The 19,364-nt window shown below is 44.8% G+C and overlaps 1 protein-coding gene across 1 annotated transcript in view; it reads right to left on the bottom strand.

Moving 5' to 3' along the window:
- The window catches only part of CCDC62 (coiled-coil domain containing 62), a 55,479-nt gene that overhangs the window by 8,257 nt on the left and 27,858 nt on the right, over positions 1-19,364 (bottom strand). The window contains exons 7-10 of the mRNA XM_043977587.1: positions 11,213-11,301; positions 9,873-9,973; positions 6,501-7,244; positions 1,396-1,552 (exon numbers count right to left, since the gene is read on the bottom strand). Of these exons, the coding sequence (XP_043833522.1) occupies positions 1,396-1,552; positions 6,501-7,244; positions 9,873-9,973; positions 11,213-11,301 (1,091 nt within the window). The remainder of the gene's footprint in view (positions 1-1,395; positions 1,553-6,500; positions 7,245-9,872; positions 9,974-11,212; positions 11,302-19,364) is intronic.

The following is a 19,364-nucleotide window of genomic DNA, read 5'->3' as shown; positions in this document are numbered from 1 at the left end:
TAACTCATCTCTATACTGCCCCTTACGGTTTATAGAGGGTTTTCCTCACTACCCTCTGGAAAGCAGGTAAAGCTTATTAAATGAAATTTTACTTTTCCTGTTCTTAATTTAAATTTCGCTTTTAAAGTCTATGATATTGCTTAAAATATTAAAATGGATCACATCACAGGACAACAGAACTTAGAGCTAGAAGGGACCTCAGAAATCACAGTCACCTATTTGTTACAAGGAAGGCCTCCAGTTGAGGGTGGTGTGAAGTTGAGTTAGCGGGAAGTGAGAGAAGTTCAAGAAGAAAAAGAAAGGAAAGAGCATTAACAAAACAAGAGAAAACACAAGAATACAAAAGGGCAGAAGGGCAGACAGAGAGGATGACTTTGTTGCTACCTTGTTACATTTAATATACATTTTAACTAATCAAACTGTATCCAAGAGAGGTTCACAGTTTCATGGAGGCATGGCGGGTACAGAGCTGGCCTCGGAGCCAAGAAAACCTGGGTTCAGGCTCTGCTTCTGGTGCACTGGCTGAATAACCTTGAGCAAGGCACTTAGTTTCTCAGTCGTCTTAAGTGATTTTCTCTGAGGACGAGTTTCAGAGAAGGTGCACGGGTAGAGAGAGTTTCCTCACTTTCCAGTTCTTTTTACCAACGAAATCACAGCTCCAGTCCCTGTCCTTACCCTAGTTTCATAGACATTCCTCTTGTTCTTTGTATATTGGAATTTTCATGCTCGTTGGTGTGATTGATTAATATTTTTAAAAAATTTTAAATCACAAAGTCTCATCCTTCATAAAAACTTTCTATATGAAGGCAGGAGGCCCCCAAAGGGGACATGACTTGCCCAAGGTCACACAAGGAATAATTAGCAAAACCAAAATCTGAACCCAGGTCTTCCAACTCTAAATCCACTGGTCTTGGTTTGTACTTTTCTACAAAGGAAGGTCCTCTACTTTGTCATCAATGTGCAAGTCATGGAAAACAAGCCACATTATAGGGCACTAATGTTAGGAAACTGGACTGTTTGCTCTCAGAAATTAATTTTATTCTGCTTGGTAAGAGGACTAAAAAATAAGCATAATAAAGAATGTATTTTACATTTATTTTTATAAAATTAGAGTCATAAAGAATGCTCATCACTATTGATTTTAGAAATCGATAGAAAAACCCATGTAACTAGCATGTTCACTATTGAGAATACTCAGGTTCACTGAGAGCCTACTTTGGGGAATTTGATCTGGGAAATTAAATGTTTTAATTTTCAAAGATCATTTTAAGAGCGATAATTTCCTAAAATAAAACGAACATCAGCCACTAACCACTGGACCGCAGAAAGGTTAAGAGCCCCTTGGGATTGCCAGTTGTATCTAAATCTTTATGTCATTCCTAGCTAAATACTAACGTAATGGAAGGAGGCATCTGGGCCTCTGCTGCTTGACAAAAATCCAGAGGAATGCCTTTTTTCTGAAGAGAAATCCGTGAATCTCTCCTCGTTCTTTGTGGAACACTTTAGAGCGGAGGTACCCATGCGGTGGGAATGCCAGAAGGCGATTGGTGGGCTGTCAACAACAAAATAGGGAAAACCATCATGTTAGCATCACCGCCATCATCATCACTAGGCCTGCAGTGAAAGTACTACCCCAGGATAAGGGACCACATTAGGCAGAAAAACAACCAAGCCAATTTCGAGAAGGAGCTCAAATTAAATCCTGGTAGGATTGACCAACATTATAGAAATCCTTTTACAAGTAAGAATCCAGACGCCTTACACCTCACTCATACCATCAGGAGTCTTTCAAAAGTAAAAAAAAAGAATTAAGTCTCCCAGGCAGGGTCATCCAAAAGAACAAATCATGAGAAATAAGTAGAGTTAACATGGTCATAAAATTCTGCAAACATTTATGAAGCCTACTGTGTGCAGTGAAATATGCTGGGATAGGGGAGGTTGCTGGGATTTCTTGCTTTGTTTTGTGGTGGCAGTAGAACTGAAGTTTTTAGAAAATGCCCACCTGTTGTTTTGGATTCATCTCCCCAGTCCTTTCACTATGGTGGGAGAGGAGGGCAGGAACTCCACTAGCTCACCTGGAGGAAGTCCAATGGAACAGAAGTAACCCCACTCTCCTCCTGCAGGTAAGGAAGAGGTTTTGCCTGATGGGAAGGTACCTAGTGCTGCTAACAATCAAGGACTTGTAGCATGTTAGACCTGGAAAGGCCCATTGCAATGATCTAACCCAAGCCATTTTACAGAGGAGGCCCCAAGAGGGCCAGTGATCACAAGGTCACACAAACAGGGCCCACAAGGGCAATGGTGAGCAAACACTTGTGACAGCCTGATATCTAGGGAGCGGCTGTAAGAAATAATGAACTAGAGGAATCAGGAAAAACTTTGGAAGACTGATAGGAACTGATGCAGAATAAAGTAGCCAAAACCAAGAGAATGATGGCTATAATGATGAATTATTGACATGATTATGACAATAATAAAAATTATTGACATAATGAACACAATAATGTAAAGAAAACAACAATGAAAATATTTTGAGACTTTTAAGCAATGCAATGACCAGCAATAACTACCAAGTATTTGATGGCAAAACATGCCACCTGCCTCTCTTTCTTCAGAGAGGTGGTGGACAACAAGTGTTGAATAAGGCATACACCTCAGACACGGACAGTTTTGTGTCTGTTTAACTGCCAAACAAGGGAGGGGTGAGAAGAGAGGGTTCTATTGGGAATAAGTGGAATCACTGGGAAGTGACAGTGATATTAATTTTTTAAAAAGATATCCAGAAAATGTTCAAAATGAAAAAAAAGTAGTCAGTCCTCCTAGGAAAGACTTGTAGAATAGGCCGTTGAATCAAATCCTGTGTAGGCAGTGGATGAGCTGGCTTTCCGAACCATGTTCTAAAGTACTCCAGGATTATCTTAAAGGCCATCACTGAAATTTGGCTTTCTCCTAAAGACACTCCCCTGTCCCCCTCCCCAGTGCTGACCACTTGCCCTCCTAGCACAAAAGGACAGAAGGTGAACCAACCAACTGCTCAATGTTCCTCCCTGTCATCCCTGGGCAGCCTGCTTCTATCACCCTGTCCAGGTCTTTAGGGCTCTCATCCCCCTCCCTCTTTCCTCAATGAATTCAAGACTGGTTTACAGTTTTCCCCTCCACTCGCACTCCCTATCTTGTGTGACAACAATATTTGAGTCAATACCTTGTCCTCTCTTTTGTTCAGTCTCCTCAACGGCCCAGTCCTTCATCTCCACTGCATCTCAGTGAACCCCAGGGTGGGGTCAAACCTCCAGCTTCGCTATCACACTAAATTGTGCCCAACTTCCAATCTGAACTATGAGATCCTCCTCTCCAAGCACAGACTCAGGCTTCTCTTCTCATGAGCCTGCACGCTTCACCCTTGCTATGACCGCCAGCTCCTCCAACCCTGCCTACCACTTTCAGTTCCATCATTCCTCACTTGGCATCACTCCCTTCTCTAAACTCCTCATACTCTTCCAACTCTCGAGTCCTTGCCCCTGGTCCTTCTGCCAGTCTTCAACCCTAGGTGACCTCCCATTGCCATAGGAGGCAGTGTGTCTTCTATTCCCGGGCTACTTAATGGTGTGTGTGTGTGTGTGTGTGTGTGTGTGTGTGTGTGTGTGTGTGTGTGTGTGTGTGCATGCGAACGCATACACGTGTGCGTATGTAGGGTTATGTGCCAACAGGACCTATGACAAGATCATGTCATCTGAATTCAACTGGGCCCTCACTAGAGAGCAATGCACTTATTATTCATTGATTGATTCTCTGTCACACTCCCCAGAGCTACTGGTGCAAAGCTTCTTTCTCCTCCAGTGCCTGCCTCCACCCCAAACCTTATCACCCTCAGCAGATGTCTCGAGTCCATTGAGATCAGTTCATTATTTTTGACCTCCCCAATACTCATCTTCAAACCTCTCTACCTCTTCACTCACCCCCTACCTTGTACCAGTTCAAGAAAGGTGGCTCTTCTCCTCTCCAAGGTCAACCCCCCTCCTTATGTTCAGCCCCTCCCTCCTGCAGGAGCTTCCCCCATCCATGGTTAACCTCTCTCTCTCCTTTCTTTTCAGTCTTTCCCTATCTAGTGGCCCCTTCTCTGTGGGCTACATACAAAAGCCAAGTCTTCTCTCTCCTTAAAAACCTTCCTCATGCCCCTGACATCCCTTCAGACTCTCATCCCGTATTTCTTCTCCCTTTCATTTATCAACTCGAAAGAGTCATCTTCACCTGCCTCAGCAGCCTCTTCAATCTTGTCCAACCCAAAGTGTTCTCTCAAATCACTGTCTGACACCTAAACACGAGGCTTCCTTCAGGCTTCCTTCTTCTTGAACTTTCCACACGGATACTGCCGGCTCTTTTCCTAGCGACTTCTCTCACCTCTCCTCCCTTGGAGCTCCTCAATGCTCCTGCCCAACTCCTTTCTCCTGTTCCCTTTGCTGTTTATGCTCCTCTTACTCTGATTCGGGCTCTCTTCCCTTTCCTTCCTCTCCCTCTCTCTCTCCCTCTCTCTCTCCCCTTTTCTCTCTCTCTCTCTCTTTCTCTCCCTCCTCCCTTTCTTTCTTGGATCTCATCTGCCTCTATGGCTTTAAATGCCACGTTTACATGGACGACTCCCATACTACCCAGCCAACCCCAGGATCTCCCTCCATAGGCATGCCTCGCCATCACTTTAAACTTATCATATGCAAAATATCAAAAATGGAATTCATCATCTCTCCCCTCTAAAGCAGGAAACGCCCAGAGAGGCATCTAGTCCAACACCCTCATTTTATCCGCAAGGCCCAGAGAGATGAAGGAAGTCACCCAGGATCCTGGCGGTGGCAGGGTGTGGCAGAGCCCTCCAGGATTCCCCTCTGAAACCTGCCCCTTCCCCCGTGCCTTGCCAAGCTCTGTCACATCAGTGCCCATAACAGCTCTCTCATCTCTCCCCCTCCTCTCCAGTAGCAGCCCCACTCCGCCCCACCCCCTTGTTGGAGACTCCACCACCTCCCGCCTAGCTAGCACAGTGGATGAACTTCCTAACTGACTTCCCTTCAGTCTTCTCCCCTCAACTTCCCACAGCTGCCACCATCTTCTTCCCAAGGCATAAATCTAAACCCAGGATGTTGCCTCCCACAGAGAACAGAAGCTTCTTAACCTGACATTTAAGGCCTTGCTTGGTCAAGCTCCAACAACCCTTTGCAGCCTTAGTTCACACTATGTTTGGTCACACTGAACCACCTTGATTTTTCAGAATTCTGATTTACTTTCAATGCTCAGCTCAGGGGCTGCCTTCTTCACAATGCCTTCTTGGACACCCCTTTCCCCCAGATGAATTTTCTCTCTTCCAATTTCTTCTATTTTTTCTTTTCTTTTTGTGTGTGTGGGACAATAAGGGTTAAATGACTTTCCCAGGGTCACACAGTTAGTAAGTGTCAAGTGTCTGAGGCTGGATTTGAACTCAGGTCCTCCTGAATCCAGGGCTGCTGTTTTATCCACTGTGCCACCTAGCTGCCCCTTCCCTCTTCCAATATCTTACAGCACTTTATCTGGATCTCTCCCTCTTCCTCCATCGCTCCCTATCCTCTACTATTTATCTGTGTACCTTTCACATTCCTCTCTCCCACCCCCACCCCCACTAAAAATGTAATTTCCCAAGGTCACATCTAGTGGCAGAGTGGGGGTTTGAACCCAGGGCCTCTCTCCTCCAGTATTAAATTCTCTGCTAGCATACACACCTTGAGGGGACTCCGAGACCTTCATCTGGACAATTATCTGTAATTTACCAAGCTTCCCCCTTCATGACACCCCATCTGAGCCTTTGAAAGAGAATCTAAATAAATGTCCATGGACCCTCTTCCTCCATATCCTTCCTCCAGGGCCCCTCCGTATCAACCTCATGGAGGTAGCTGTGTTATGGTAGATTGAAGATCAATCCTGGAAGTGAGGAAAATCTGGGTTCATATCAGACTCTAGCCATGTCACCCTGGGCAAGTCAGTTCACCACTCTGTGCCTCACTTTCTTTATTTGTAAAACGAGGGGGTGAGATTTGTACCTTCCTTTCATTGATACTGTATATTTCTTGTATGTACATAGCCATTTGCATGTTGTCTCCTCCACCTGAATGTAAGCTACTGGAGGGCAGGGACCACATTTTTTTTGCCTTTCTTTTTACACCCAGTACTTAGCACAGTGCCTAGAACATGGCAGGTGCCTAATAAATGTTTGCCAATTGACTGACTCATTTTAGAAACAGAAATTGCATTATCTCTGCATCCCTAGAGCTAATAGTATGCACACAGAAGGGGCTTAATAAATGTTTTTTGAATGAATGAAGATTATATCAAAGATCTTTTTTGGTTGATTTAAAATCCTACCTTCTGTATACTATAGACATGAATAATATAGCCACAAATGGCAAACAATGGCCTTAAAAAGGACTTCTAAATCTTGTAGTTATGTTTATTCTGGGTATTAACCAATGGGACACATAACTCACCTTTTGAAGGTATGATACTTTATTCCACAGACGTTCCGTGAGCACGTGCAAACAGTCTTGGGCCGAACAATTCTCTCTACTTTAGAAGGCTTGAAAATCCTCATCCACTCCACATCAGAAACAGAGTTCCGACCTGGGGCTTCGATGACGAAGTTACTCGGGTGGCAGCATTTAGATTCACAAATGTCTGAGTCACTCAAAGAGCCTTCATTGACCTGGGAATAGGAGGCTTCAGCCACCTCCATCTGGTCCAGACATTCCATTTCCATTCTTTCTACCTGTTTTGCTCTAGACAAGCCTGGTCTCACAAAGATATTGAGATCACAGTGTTTGTGATCGGGCCCTCCAAAGTGGTGGTGGTGGTGGTGGTGATGCTCCCGAGCCAGGGTCTCGGTATCACTGCTCTTGGATGACTTCATACTGTTTCTGTACAAGGTACCTCTCCTTTTGGACTCACCAGAGGCCATTGTATTAAACTGTACTTTCTCTTTCAAGAGCAAGGGCCTTTGTCTTTCCAGCGGATCTTTTGCAAAAATGGCTGACGTCCCAGTAGTAGCTTCTTCCCCATACACAGGATTAATTCTCTTCTCTTCTCTGCATGCCTCAAAACCACCCTTTTCTGGCCTATAGTGTTGAACCTGGGAGGCTTCACATTCATGATCCTTAGCATATATCTTCTGATTTCCCTCTCTCTTAATGATGGTTTTAGGGGTGTTACTTTCCAGATCTGAGAAACTCAATTCTCTGTTATAAGGACATTACAAAGAACCAAGATTATGATACAATATTTAATATCATTTCTCTATACATTTCATACAGACCTCGTCTATACAAATAAATCTCTAAGGTAATTTTTGTCTGAAATTCATATATCAAAACCACATGGAGAAGAGCATCTTTGATGGTCCAGCTCCAGCCCCACCCTACAACTCCACGAAGCCCTCCCTCAACTTCCCCTAGCCTACCTTTCATTGTACTCACTTGTACAACATAATGATCACCTTCCTCATTATTCTGTGATGACCTAGACTATAAAATCTAGGGTTCATTAATGATTGTTTCCTAATGTATCACTGTTTCCGGTGTGTGTACCTGATCTTCCCAATGACACCGTGAGTCCTCCATGAGCAAGGACCACATTTTACAAATTTGGGTTGTGCTCACTGGCAAATGTAACTAGCACAATGCTTGGCACACAGCAGTCACCGCATTGGCTGAATGATCCCATACTTAACTGTTATTGCCTTGCCTAATTCTGTTAATCTCACAGCAGGGAATTCAAATTAACCAACAATTCACACAAACTACATGTAAAGTGCTGTGCTGAAAGAGAAGGGAAGGGAGGGAGGAAGGAAGGAAGGAAAGAAGGAAGACAGGGAAATCATCACTGAATGATAAGGACATTAGGGGAATAAAAGTAAGCTGAGAAATATGTCCCAATCCATGCTATTGACATTAGGCTTATACTGCAAAATGGTCAAAGCCAGGAACTTCTATTCTTCCTCAAGTGTGTATTTGAAATAAAACTATCCTCGAGAGCCTTATGTGACTGAACTGTGCAGATGAAAGCACGCCAGCCCTTTCCACAGGCCATCCCCTCATTTGATCGTCCCAACCATATCTCCATCAAGCAGAGAATGGGCTCAGGCCATTGTCCAGCAGCTGGATTCTGACAGCAGAGACTCCCAGTGCCAGAGCACCTGAATGTTTTGAGATGCTCCCCATGTACCATCTCACTGGCTCTTTCCCACTGCACTTTCAGGTAGGTGGTGTAAGTATTACTACCCACATTTTACAGAGGAGTAAACTGAAGTTAAGAGAGGACAAATGTCTTGCTCAGGATCACACAGCTAGTGAGGGGCAGTGCCAGGGCTCAGTTCCCCAGACTACAACTCTCCATTTGGCAGTAATGCCACCCCACGAGCTTGCCCAGGGAGGAAGCTGGGCTGGAGGAGAAAGGCCTCAGGGCTCAGAACCCCCAGCTTCAGGGCTGCTTTCCCCTCCCACTTATAGGGCATGGAGGTCGGGGCCCAGGATCTATGCTCTTGGACACAGAGCAGCTTGGGGCACAGGTAGAGCAGGCAACAGCTGCCAGGTCTGATGCAGTTCAGTCTTCTCCCAGCCAGCTGAGGCCTGTGCTGGTAGCTAGTAACAGGGAGCATCTGCCCTCTCTCTGGGCAGAGAAAAACACCCCTGAGGACAGCGCTGCCCTGGGAGGGAGAGCGTAGGGCTGGGAACCCACCCCATGACTCCAGGGGCCTCCTTGCCAAACCGCTGCCTCCGGAATCAGAGTTTAAATGCATTTTGTTTCTATTATTATCATCAACAATGATGACAATTGACATTATGTAGCATTTTTTCAAGCTTACAAAGCCCTTTCCATCCATTATCTGATTGGAACCTGACAACAACCCTGTGAGGTTGTGCTGAGCACACTGCCTGGCACACAGTAGGCACTGAAAAATGGTTTTCATTGAATGAATGAATATTATCTCCATTTTACAGATGAAGAAACCAAGGCTCAGAACCCTTTACTGCACACTAATGTGTAGTACATGGTTATGTCTCTTAAATTTGCTGTGTCTTTCATATCTGCCCATAGGTATTCCTTCTACTACTTGAAAACCATTGTCAGTCGTGGCCCCATCTTCTTTCAAGGGAACACACGATTCCTTAATGAGGCAACGATATCAAGGTTGTCCAATCCAGCTTTCAGAATCAAAGCAGTGTTCTGGCCATCAGGGAAAAGTACAAGTTCTTGAAATTAAATGAAATGCTAATGAGGACTTACATCACTGAACACAAAAAAATCCCTACTATTTAAAAAATCTACTTGTTCAAAATCATCTGACTGTGTATATATAGCCAGTAAGACGCTCTGCGGGCGTTCGCTCCCAGTGGGCCTCTCTGCCTGGGCCTGCCTTCGCGTTTTCCTAAAGAAAGGCCACAGAACCATGGACTCTGTATGGATTCACAATGCAGATTACATGGGAACAAGATCCTATAATGTAAGAAGCGCCCTGGGTTCTTGGCCTGGCTTTACAACCTACTAGAGGCTCTGGGAAAGTCACTGAAGCATCAGTTTCTTCTTTAGTAAAAAGGGGACAATAATCACTGAGCTGGCAGGCAGAAGCCTACCTTCAGGGGCTGCTGTGAGGACTGCAAGGGAGAATGAACAGCGAGGGGCTGTACATAGGGGAGATCTCACTCTCCCAGGCACTAACTGACCTCCTCATCTCCTTCTGGTGAGTAAGAGAAGCCTCCTTCCCAAAGCACCAAAGGAGAGGAGCACCAGGGAGAAGCCCTGACAGCTCCGTGGCTGGAAAGCCCCGGGGCCCCCTCCTCAGCACTCAGAAGGAACTGGCTCTGTACCTGGTTTCATGAATCCGTGACTCATCCATCCTCGAGTCGTCCCTACAATTTTCTGCAGTGAAGTGAAGAAACTGCAGGTCACTCTGCTGTTTGACATATACCTGCACATAGACATGGAGAGATCGGCCCATTTTTAATCTAAAGAATGCAATGACATCTTTCAATTTGACACTTGGCATGTCGAACACAACTTAATAAGGTACAAAGATTTCCCAGTGTGATATGGCCTCTGAGTCTTAGAGCCAAGGCACAATTGCCGGGGCTAAACAGTAACACCCATTCTCCAAGCACAGACAAATAATGTGACTCTAGAAAGTGTGCAATCAGAGGAAGACTGGAGCCTGGAGCCAAGCTTCTTTTTTTTTTTTTAAACTAATCTCCCGGGTTTTGTTTCCCAAAATATCTATTTATGCACACACACACCCATACACAAAGAGATGGTGGGAGAGAGCAGACTGCAGCACAGTACCACAGAGGGCTCATGCACATTTGGGCAGGCAGGACCGGGACAGAAGGTGAGCCAGGCCCATAGTGAGGCAGTGGGCAGCGCTGCAAAGGCATCCTGGGAGGATGGATGTTGGTGTCAGGTGGATCCTTGTGGAAGCACGTGGACAAGAACAGGACAGGACAGGACAAGAAGGGTCCTGTTAAGGTTGGGATCCTGAGAGAAGGCAGAGGGATGTGCAGGGAAGATGGGACATTCACATAGCCATTTGCAGTCGCAATGTCCAACTTGACAGCTGCTGCATGAAAGCTACTCTGGGAAGTGTTTTTGAAAGAGTGAGCACAATGACACTGTTTGACGGGGCAGGCAAAGGGGAAGGTGGCAGGACAGGTGTGGCTCAACTCTTGGGACTGGCTCTATGTAAAGAAAGTGCCCAGAAGGGCATGAACTGTGGATCCTGACAGCCCATTCTGCAGCAGGCACATGGAGAGTTGGAGGGAGGCGATGCTGAATGCAGATCTGAGAGGCTGCAGGCCCCAAGGCCTCTATCAACCACCATGGAATGTTATTGACATTTGGGGACCACTGGGATGACCAATCCCTAGCAGGTGCAGGTGGCTGACTACCACAATTCTGAGCCCCAAAGGAGTTGCTTTTTGGGAAAAGGAAGCACTTGGGTAGAACCCAATGGATCTAGAGAGGAGCAGATTTAGGGGCAAATGGAGGAGTGTCTATGCATATGTATGTTTGATCTGCCTGGATGGAGGGAACACCTCTCCCCTCCCCCCTCCTGATATCACAGACCCATAACAAATATCAAAGGAGAATACAGAGACACAGACACCTGATAATTACTTTAACAAAATGATAGCCCACATCATAATTAGATCCATACCTGTCTCAAATTATGGAGTTCAGTATCTGTTCGTTCTTGCTTTGATTTTGCGATATCAAGTAATTGTTCTTTCCTCTTTTCTCTCTCTGCTGTTTAAAAACAAAAAGGATTAAATTTTTTTTGGCCTTTTTTGCCTTTTTCTGCCATTCATATCAATAAAATCTCATTTCTAGACATTCAATTCTCAAATTCAAGATTTCTTATTACTGAAAATCAGCCCACTAACTTTACAAAGAGGGTGCTCCCTTTTGTCCTACAATAGCTTAAAAATAACATGCGCTATTTCTTCTGCTGGAATTACACATCTCACGCACAAAGTCTATTTTGTCTTTGCTGAAAGCCAAGGAGTGGATAGAGTACCAGCTCTGGATTCAGGAGGACCTGAGTTCAAATCTGGCCTCAGACACTTGACACTTACTTAGCTGTATGACCCTGGGCAAGTCCCTTAACCCTCATTGCCTCCCCCTCCAAAAAAAGAAAGAAAGAAAGAAAGAAAGAAAGAAAGAAAGAAAGAAAGAAAGAAAGAAAGAAAGAAAGAAAGAAAGAAAGAAAGAAAGAAAGAAAGAAAGAAAGAAAGAAAGAAAGAAAGAAAGAAAGAAAGAAAGAAAGAAAGAAAGAAAGAAAGAAAGCTCAGGAGAACATCAAGTACCAGGAGCTCTTTCCCTACAGACCTGGATCACTGAGACATGAACTTTCTGACACACATAGTGATAATACATTCTGCTACTCTGTGAATAAAGTCAGACCAGGTGGAGATGGTTTTCAGTCAACGCTGGGTTAAAATGTGAACCCTTCCCCCTTTCTGATGCCAGGCCACAGGGAGTCAGAGAGATCAGCAACATCCTTGTAGATGCAAGGAGCCTCACAAACTATTCAAGAAGCAGTTCCCTTAAGAACTGCAGCGTCCTCCTATTATCCTAAGAGGAAAACCAATCCAAAATCTGGGAATGACCACCCAACACTTATTTGAGCAGCAGAGGGTTGGACTTGAGCTGTTAATTAGCAATCAGTCAGCACTGTCATGCTAAGGCATGGTGACACATCAGACACTACAGCTTTTATCAATGTATTGTATTTAAATCGATCCCTTTCTAATAGATAGCCCACCCTGAAGCTCAGTCCATTTTTAAAACTGTTAAGTAAACTCTCCTGCTCCACCAGTTCTCTTCTGCTGGTGTGGAGGTGACCCTGGGGCCAGCAGATCATGGGTTCAGGCAGGGCCCCAACATTAGATCAGCTCTGTTTTCTGAGAACCAGCTTAACTCCCTCCTGACAGAGAGGCTTATTACCAAGACACAACCACCTGGTGATGAATGACTTTGGGCCATGGCAACTCACAAAACCTAGAAAAAGAAAACACAGCCCCGAGGCCTGGGAGAGCCCTTCTGCTTGTGCAGTGTCCATGGGAAAGTGTCAGAAAAGGGGCACCGGGGGGTTATAGTCACACAGTTTTTAGACAATCCATAAATTATGGCTGATTATTGGCACGCTGACTGTGAGAACCTTCCCCAGCTGTGGATATGTTGCTGGAGGAGCTAAATGATAGCAATCTCGATGTTCTTGCTAGAAATGAAACCAGCAGATGAAAGTGATGGAAAGCTACAAACAAAAGAAAAATAGAGAAGATTTACACAAACTCTTATAACAAGCTGTTTTCCTCATTAAACACAGTGGAATCACCACACTTGGAGCCCAACACAACAGTCTCTAAAGAGAACAAAAAACGGAAAACTGTCCAGAAAAGATCTGTGCAGAGGGCAACACAACTGGGAGGGAGCAGAGGAACAAAGGCGTGGGGGAAATGCTAGACCTTATTAAAACAAAATAAAGAGAAGGTGAACGGGACATCGACAACAGTGACCGACAAACCGAACTCTCCCAATAGCATAATGAGAATTTTCTATATGGAAATCAAAAGCACATTTGATCGACCAACAATCAATGTGCCAGGCAGTGCACACAGAGCTGGGGAGGTAAGTAAGTACACAAGATGACCGATCCCTACCCAATGAGCTTACATTCTAATTCAAGAAACAAGCACATGTAGAAATACTGACAGCATGAATATGAAGTTAATACACGCCCCCCAAGATAGGAAAGGAGGGTCTCAGGAGTCAGGGAGGCCAGCAAAGGCTTGATGCAGAACATGGTGCCTGAGCTTCATCTTAAAGGCATTAACTGGAAGGTTCAAGGAATAGGAGAACCTGCTTGCTCATTGTTTGTTGATGCATCAACAGACTGGTGCCTTACAAGCTCTTTTAGGATGGCTCTCATCCTCACAGTCAAATCATTAAGATTGCTTGGAAGACAGAATCCTGCTTCGTGACCTCTGGTAATAATCGTCAGGTGAGTGCCAAGATGAGGAGATATGTGCTTGCCAGAGGATGGGTCATGGTGACGGAGGAGATCCAGCCCAGAATACAGGTCTTACATGGCCTCATCCTCCAGAGGCTGGGACTTGTGGGTGAGATTGTGTGATGGTGTGGAGACCAGGGCATTGTCCTGTTTCCTGGAAGGGACCTGCCATCACTCAAAGGAATCTGGCCTGTGCAGGCACAAAAGAAAGTGGCTGAAAAGGATCTCCTGTCTAAATTTCAACATGCATTTGGATGGACGCCCATGTAGAACAGGGAGCATTAACCAACTTTGTGTCATGGACCCCTCTGACACTCTGGGGAAGCCTATGCACTCCTCAGAATGATGCTTTTATATGTATAAAATAAAATACATAGGCTTGCAAGGGAAACCAAGTATATTAGAATATAGTTATAAAAATAGAAAAAAAATGTATGGGGGGCACAGTGGATAAAACACCAGCCCTGGATTCAGGAGGACCTCAGTTCAAATCCAGCTTCAGACACTTGACACTAACAAGCTGTGTGACCCTGTGCAAGTCACTTAACCCTCACTGCCCCACAAAAAATAATAATAATAATAAAATTTTAAAAAATTTTAAAGTGTACAGTTCCAAGGTGAAGAAACCATGTTCTGGAGGCAGCTGGTGGTGCAACATACAGAGCACCGGGCCTGAAGTCAGGAAGACCCGAGTTCAAATCCAGCCTCAGCTATTTCCTACCTGTCTGCCTCAGTTTCCTCATCTGTAAAATGGGGATTAGAAGAGCATCTACCTCCCAGGGTTGTTGTGAGAATCATATATCTATCTACAAAGCACTTGGCACAATGCCTGCCACGTAATAGGTGTTTAACAGTTGTTTGTTCCCTTCCCTTCACCCCCTCTAAGAGTGTTTTCTTCAGCATGTGTGGGACAGACAGTACAGAGAGAAAGCGAGCTGAAGAAACAGAATGAGCGGGCCGTCTTCAGGAGCTACTTTGGAGAGCTCCCGTTTCCCATGGAAGAAAAGGCCCCTCTTTTCAGCACGACCACTCCCCGCTGGTATTGCCCTATGGCAGCAAGAGAAGGGATGTGAGCACCTCCAAAAACATGGAGACTCGTCTCACACAGAAGGATGACAGAGAGACGGGGAAGAGGTGAGAGTGGATACAGCACGTCATCGAAGGAGAACACTGGAGAGGAATCCGAGTAAAAGAAGTCCCCAAAGAACTGGATGGCTAGAACCAAATGTGGGCTCATCCTGTGAGCTGAAGGAGGGAACCCCAAGGACTGGAGGGCTTTGCTGCTGTACTCAACAACGTTCAGGGAGGGTGAGGAAGGAGCCCCGGGCAGCTGATGGAAGGAGTGCGATCGAAGAGCTGTCTGAATGCCCGAGTAAGCCAAACCTCCTCCCAGAAGGGCCAAATTGGATGAAATGATGCAAGGAAAACCTGAAATAGTGCCTGAGGCATTCCAGGAGTGTCACAGACATCCAAATCACACTTAGATCAATGTTTTAAAAAATTCAGAATACAAGGTTAATATTTTTGATGATGTGACTTTCTCAAAGAATCTAAGGTAAAGATATCTGTGGTCTTTTTTTTTTCTGGGGCAATGAGGGTTAAGTGACTTGCCCAGGGTCACACAGCTAGTAAGTGTCAAGTGTCTGAGGCCGGATTTGAATTCAGGTCCTGCTGAATCAAGGGCCAGTGCTTTATTGTGGACCCTACATGCTCTCTTTCTCATTTATGAATTGTAAACAATTTTGATCTGGAAATGGATTCATACAGATTTCCTATAATTATTTATTTGGAATATCTTATACAAAAACAAACTGTACGGGGTGCAGCTAGGTGGCACAGTGGATAAAGCACTGGCCCTGGATTCAGGAGGACCTGAGTTCAAATCTGGACTCAGGCACTTGATACTTAACTAGCTGTGTGACCCTAGGCAAGTCACTTAACCCCCATTGCCCCACAAAAACCCCCCAAAACCCCAAACCAAAACAACAAACTGTACGTCCACCTGGCCAGACAATATGCAAAAACATGCCACTGGTCATAAAGGAGGCCAGAGAAAGAAGTGTGATCAATCAAGTTCATCTCATAAAAACATTGATCTAGAGCTGGGAATGACTTCAGTGGCCAATTAGTCCAATCTCCTCATTTTAAAGATGAGGAAATTGAGATCCAAAGATGTGACATGAGGTGCCCAACTTAACACGATAAACATCACGAGGCAGGATTCGAACCTAGGTCCTCTGGTTCCAGAATCAGTGTTTTTCTCTTCTCATTCTCATGGAGGTCACTCATTACCACTTGCCTATAGCAGGGTCTCCCTGCCTTCAGCCTCCACTCCCTTTCTACTCATCTCACACACTGCTGTCAAAGAAAGAATACGGTTCTGACAAGAACACCCCTCTGCAAAATAAAACCCAATCTCCTTCTTATGGCATGTAAGATTCTCCAGGATGGAACACCCAGTCCATCTTCCCAACCTTCTTTTCTGCCCTCTTCCCCTTCTTGTGCTCCGACTAAGTTGCAATATCTCCTTTAGAATTCCCTCCTGACTCGATACTCATCCTTCACTAGCCAACTCAAGGTTAATACCTCCATTAAGATTCTGCTGATCCTGCCAAAAGACTCTTTGTCCAATAAGTCTCTGTGTCTACCATGCTTCTTCATAGGACAGGACTTTCACATTCTGCCTTGAATTAAGATTTCAAGGGATCTTAGAGCTGGAATGACCTCCAGAGACCATGGCTGGAGAGTAGTCCCCTAGATAGCATACCCAAGCGGTCACACAGCCGCTGCTTAAAGCTCTCCTCTCCCAAAGAAGCCCAGAAGTTTCTTTTTACAGCGAGCTTCAATCTGCCTCTTGGTAATGTCTACTTATTTTTTTATTATTTATTTATTTATTTAATTATTGGTGAGGCAATTGGGGTTAAGTGACTTGCCCAGGGTCACACAGCCAGTAAGTGTCAAGTGTGTGAGGCAGGACCTGAACTCAGGTCCTCCTGAATCCAGGGCTGGTGCTCTATCCACTGCACCACCCAGCTGCCCCCCTTTTTTTGTTTTGTTTTTGTTTTGTTTTGTTTTTTGAGGCAATGAGGGTTAAGTGACTTGCCCGGGGTCACACAGCTAGTAAGTGTCAAGTGTCTGAGGCCACATTTGAACTCAGGTCTTCCTGAATCCAGGGCCAGCGCTTTATTCACTGTGCCATCTAGCTGCCCCCTACTTATTTTTTTAAACTTCTACCTATTGTTACTAGTTCTGTGCTTTGGGACCAAAGAGAACAAGCCTAATCCTTTTTCCATGGGACAGCCTTCAAATAGTTGAAGACAGCTATTGTACATCTCCTTGAATCTTCTCTTCTCCAGGGGATATATGACCATCTCTTTCCACTGAGCCTCCCAGACTGCCCTTCTCTGGGTTCTCTCCAACCATCTTCTCTCGTTTCCTCCTGACCTGTGACACTCAGAACTGAGTCTGACCTGGGTAGAGGACAGAAGGGTTGTGACCACCTGATTGTTGACCATGGTACCTATCTTTTTTTTTCCTCAGTGCAACAAACATTTATTTTATTTTTTCCAGTTCCGTGTAAGGGTAGTTTTCAACATTCGTTTTCATAAGATTTAGAGTTCCAGATTTTTCTCCCTCCCTCTCTTTCCTCCGCCCTCCGCAAGACAGCAACCAATCTGGTATAGGTTATATATGTACAATTCACAAGTGCTCTTTTTTTTTTCAGTCCTTTCTATGGGGGTGTATAGTATGCTTCATCATTAGTCCCTTGGGATTGTCTTGGATCATTGTATTGTTGAGAGTAGTTAAGTCATTCACAATTGCTCATCGAACAATACTGCTGTCACTATGCACCATGTCTTCACAGTTCTGCTCACTTCACTATAAATCAGTTCATATGAGTCTTTCCAGGTTTTTCTGGGATCATCCTGCTTGTCATTTCCTATAGCACAATATCATCCCACTACAATCATATAGCAGAGCTTCTTCAGTCATTCCTCAGTTGATGGACATTCCCTTGATTCCCAGTTCTTAGCCACCACAAAGAACTGCTATAAATATTTTTTGTAGAATTTTTCCCCCTTTTCTCTTTTTCACGATTACTATTGTTAACTGTTTCCCTCCATCCTATTCCCTTCCCCATGATACTTACTCTATTATGTATCTTCTTTCACCCTATCCCTCTTCAAAAGGGATTTGCTTCTGTCTGTCCCCTCCCCCAATCTGCCCTCCTTTCTTTTGCCCCTCTCTCTTTATCCCCTCCCCCTCCTATTTTCCTGCAGGGTTAGATAGATTACTTCACCCAGTTGAATGTGTATGTTATTCCCTCCCTGAGCCAATTCTGATGAGTGTTAGGCTCATTTACTGCATGGTACCTATCTTAATGAGAGTCCCAAGATCCCACTGGCTTTTTGGCTGCCACATGACAATGATAAATGATAGGTAACATTTCTATAAAGCTTACTATGTGCCAGGTTTTATAATTACTAAGCACTTTATAATTACTATCTCATTTGATCCTCTCAATAACTGAGAGGTAGGTGTCATTTTATCCCCATTCTACAGATGAAGAAACTGAGGCAAATGGAAGTTAAGTGACCTGACTTGCCCAGAGCCACAAAGCTAGCAAGTATCTGAGGCCAGGTTTTCATTTATGTCTTCCTGATTCCAGGCCAAGTGCTCCAACTCCTGTGCTACCTAGCAGCCCCCCACACTGTTGATTCACATTGAACTTGCATGTCCACTAGAGACCCCAGATCTTTTTCAAAGTGCCATTTATCCGGTATTCTCCCACCCTGTGCTTATAAAGTGGATTTTTTGAAACAAAATGTAAGACTTTATATTTATATCTACTGAACTTCACCTTGTTCAGCTCGGTTCAATCTTCCAGCCTATTAAAATCTTTTTGGATCCTGTTCTTTCCTCCTGTTTTTTTGTCAGCAGCATCTTTAATGAGCAGACCCTCCATGCCTTTATCCAAGAAGACATTCAACTGCCCAGGCCTACGCACAGACCCTGGGGCACATCCTTAGAGACCTCCTTTCAACCTGTCGCCTGGCCATGACTCTTTCAGACAAGTCACTCAACCAGTTCAAACTCCATCTGACTGTATTCTTGTCTCTCCATCTTTTTCATAGGAAAAGCATGAGATATTTAATCCAATAAATGCTGTGCAAAAATCCAGGTATACTCTTATCTGTAGCATTTCTCTGATCTACCAGTTTAGTCGCCCCGTAGCAAAAGGAAATGCGGCTCGTCTGGCCTGAGCTGGTCTTCATGCTACCCATTGCGCTCATCACTCCCTTTTCTAAATGTTTGCCAATGTACCTCTGAGAATATGTTCTAGAATCTTCTCAGGAATCAAAGCCAAACCTGTGGCCCACAGCTTGTGGATTCTGATCTCTCCCCCTTTTGAAAATCAGGTCACAGTCTTCACTGGCCCTGTGGCGTCTCCCCTGTTTCCTACAATCCTTCGAATTAAACTGTTCAGCAGTCACATCTATGCATTCTACTAGTACTCATGAATGTGGTTCATCGGCGCCAAGTGATTTCAATTCATCACAGCAAGCAGGTGCGATCACATCACTTTATTTTTCTTGGCCATCGGCTCCCTATTAGTCATTTTTGTCCTGTCCTTACCAATCGAAAGGTCATTCTTTGGCACCTCTTGCTTGCCAGTCTCCTTGAGGCACAGCCCTGGCCATCCGTTCTCTGACTCTCTTCCCCCTCACCCAATGTAGCTTTAATCAGCTCCTTTGGTGGTCCCAAGTCTTCCCGGTGGATCTTGGCTCATTGTGAG

Source organism: Dromiciops gliroides, chromosome 1 (genome assembly GCF_019393635.1).
Source record: "Dromiciops gliroides isolate mDroGli1 chromosome 1, mDroGli1.pri, whole genome shotgun sequence".
NCBI classification, from domain to species: domain Eukaryota; kingdom Metazoa; phylum Chordata; class Mammalia; order Microbiotheria; family Microbiotheriidae; genus Dromiciops; species Dromiciops gliroides.
Note: the sequence above shows the minus strand (reverse complement) of the source record. Positions and strands in the feature narration are given on the sequence as shown.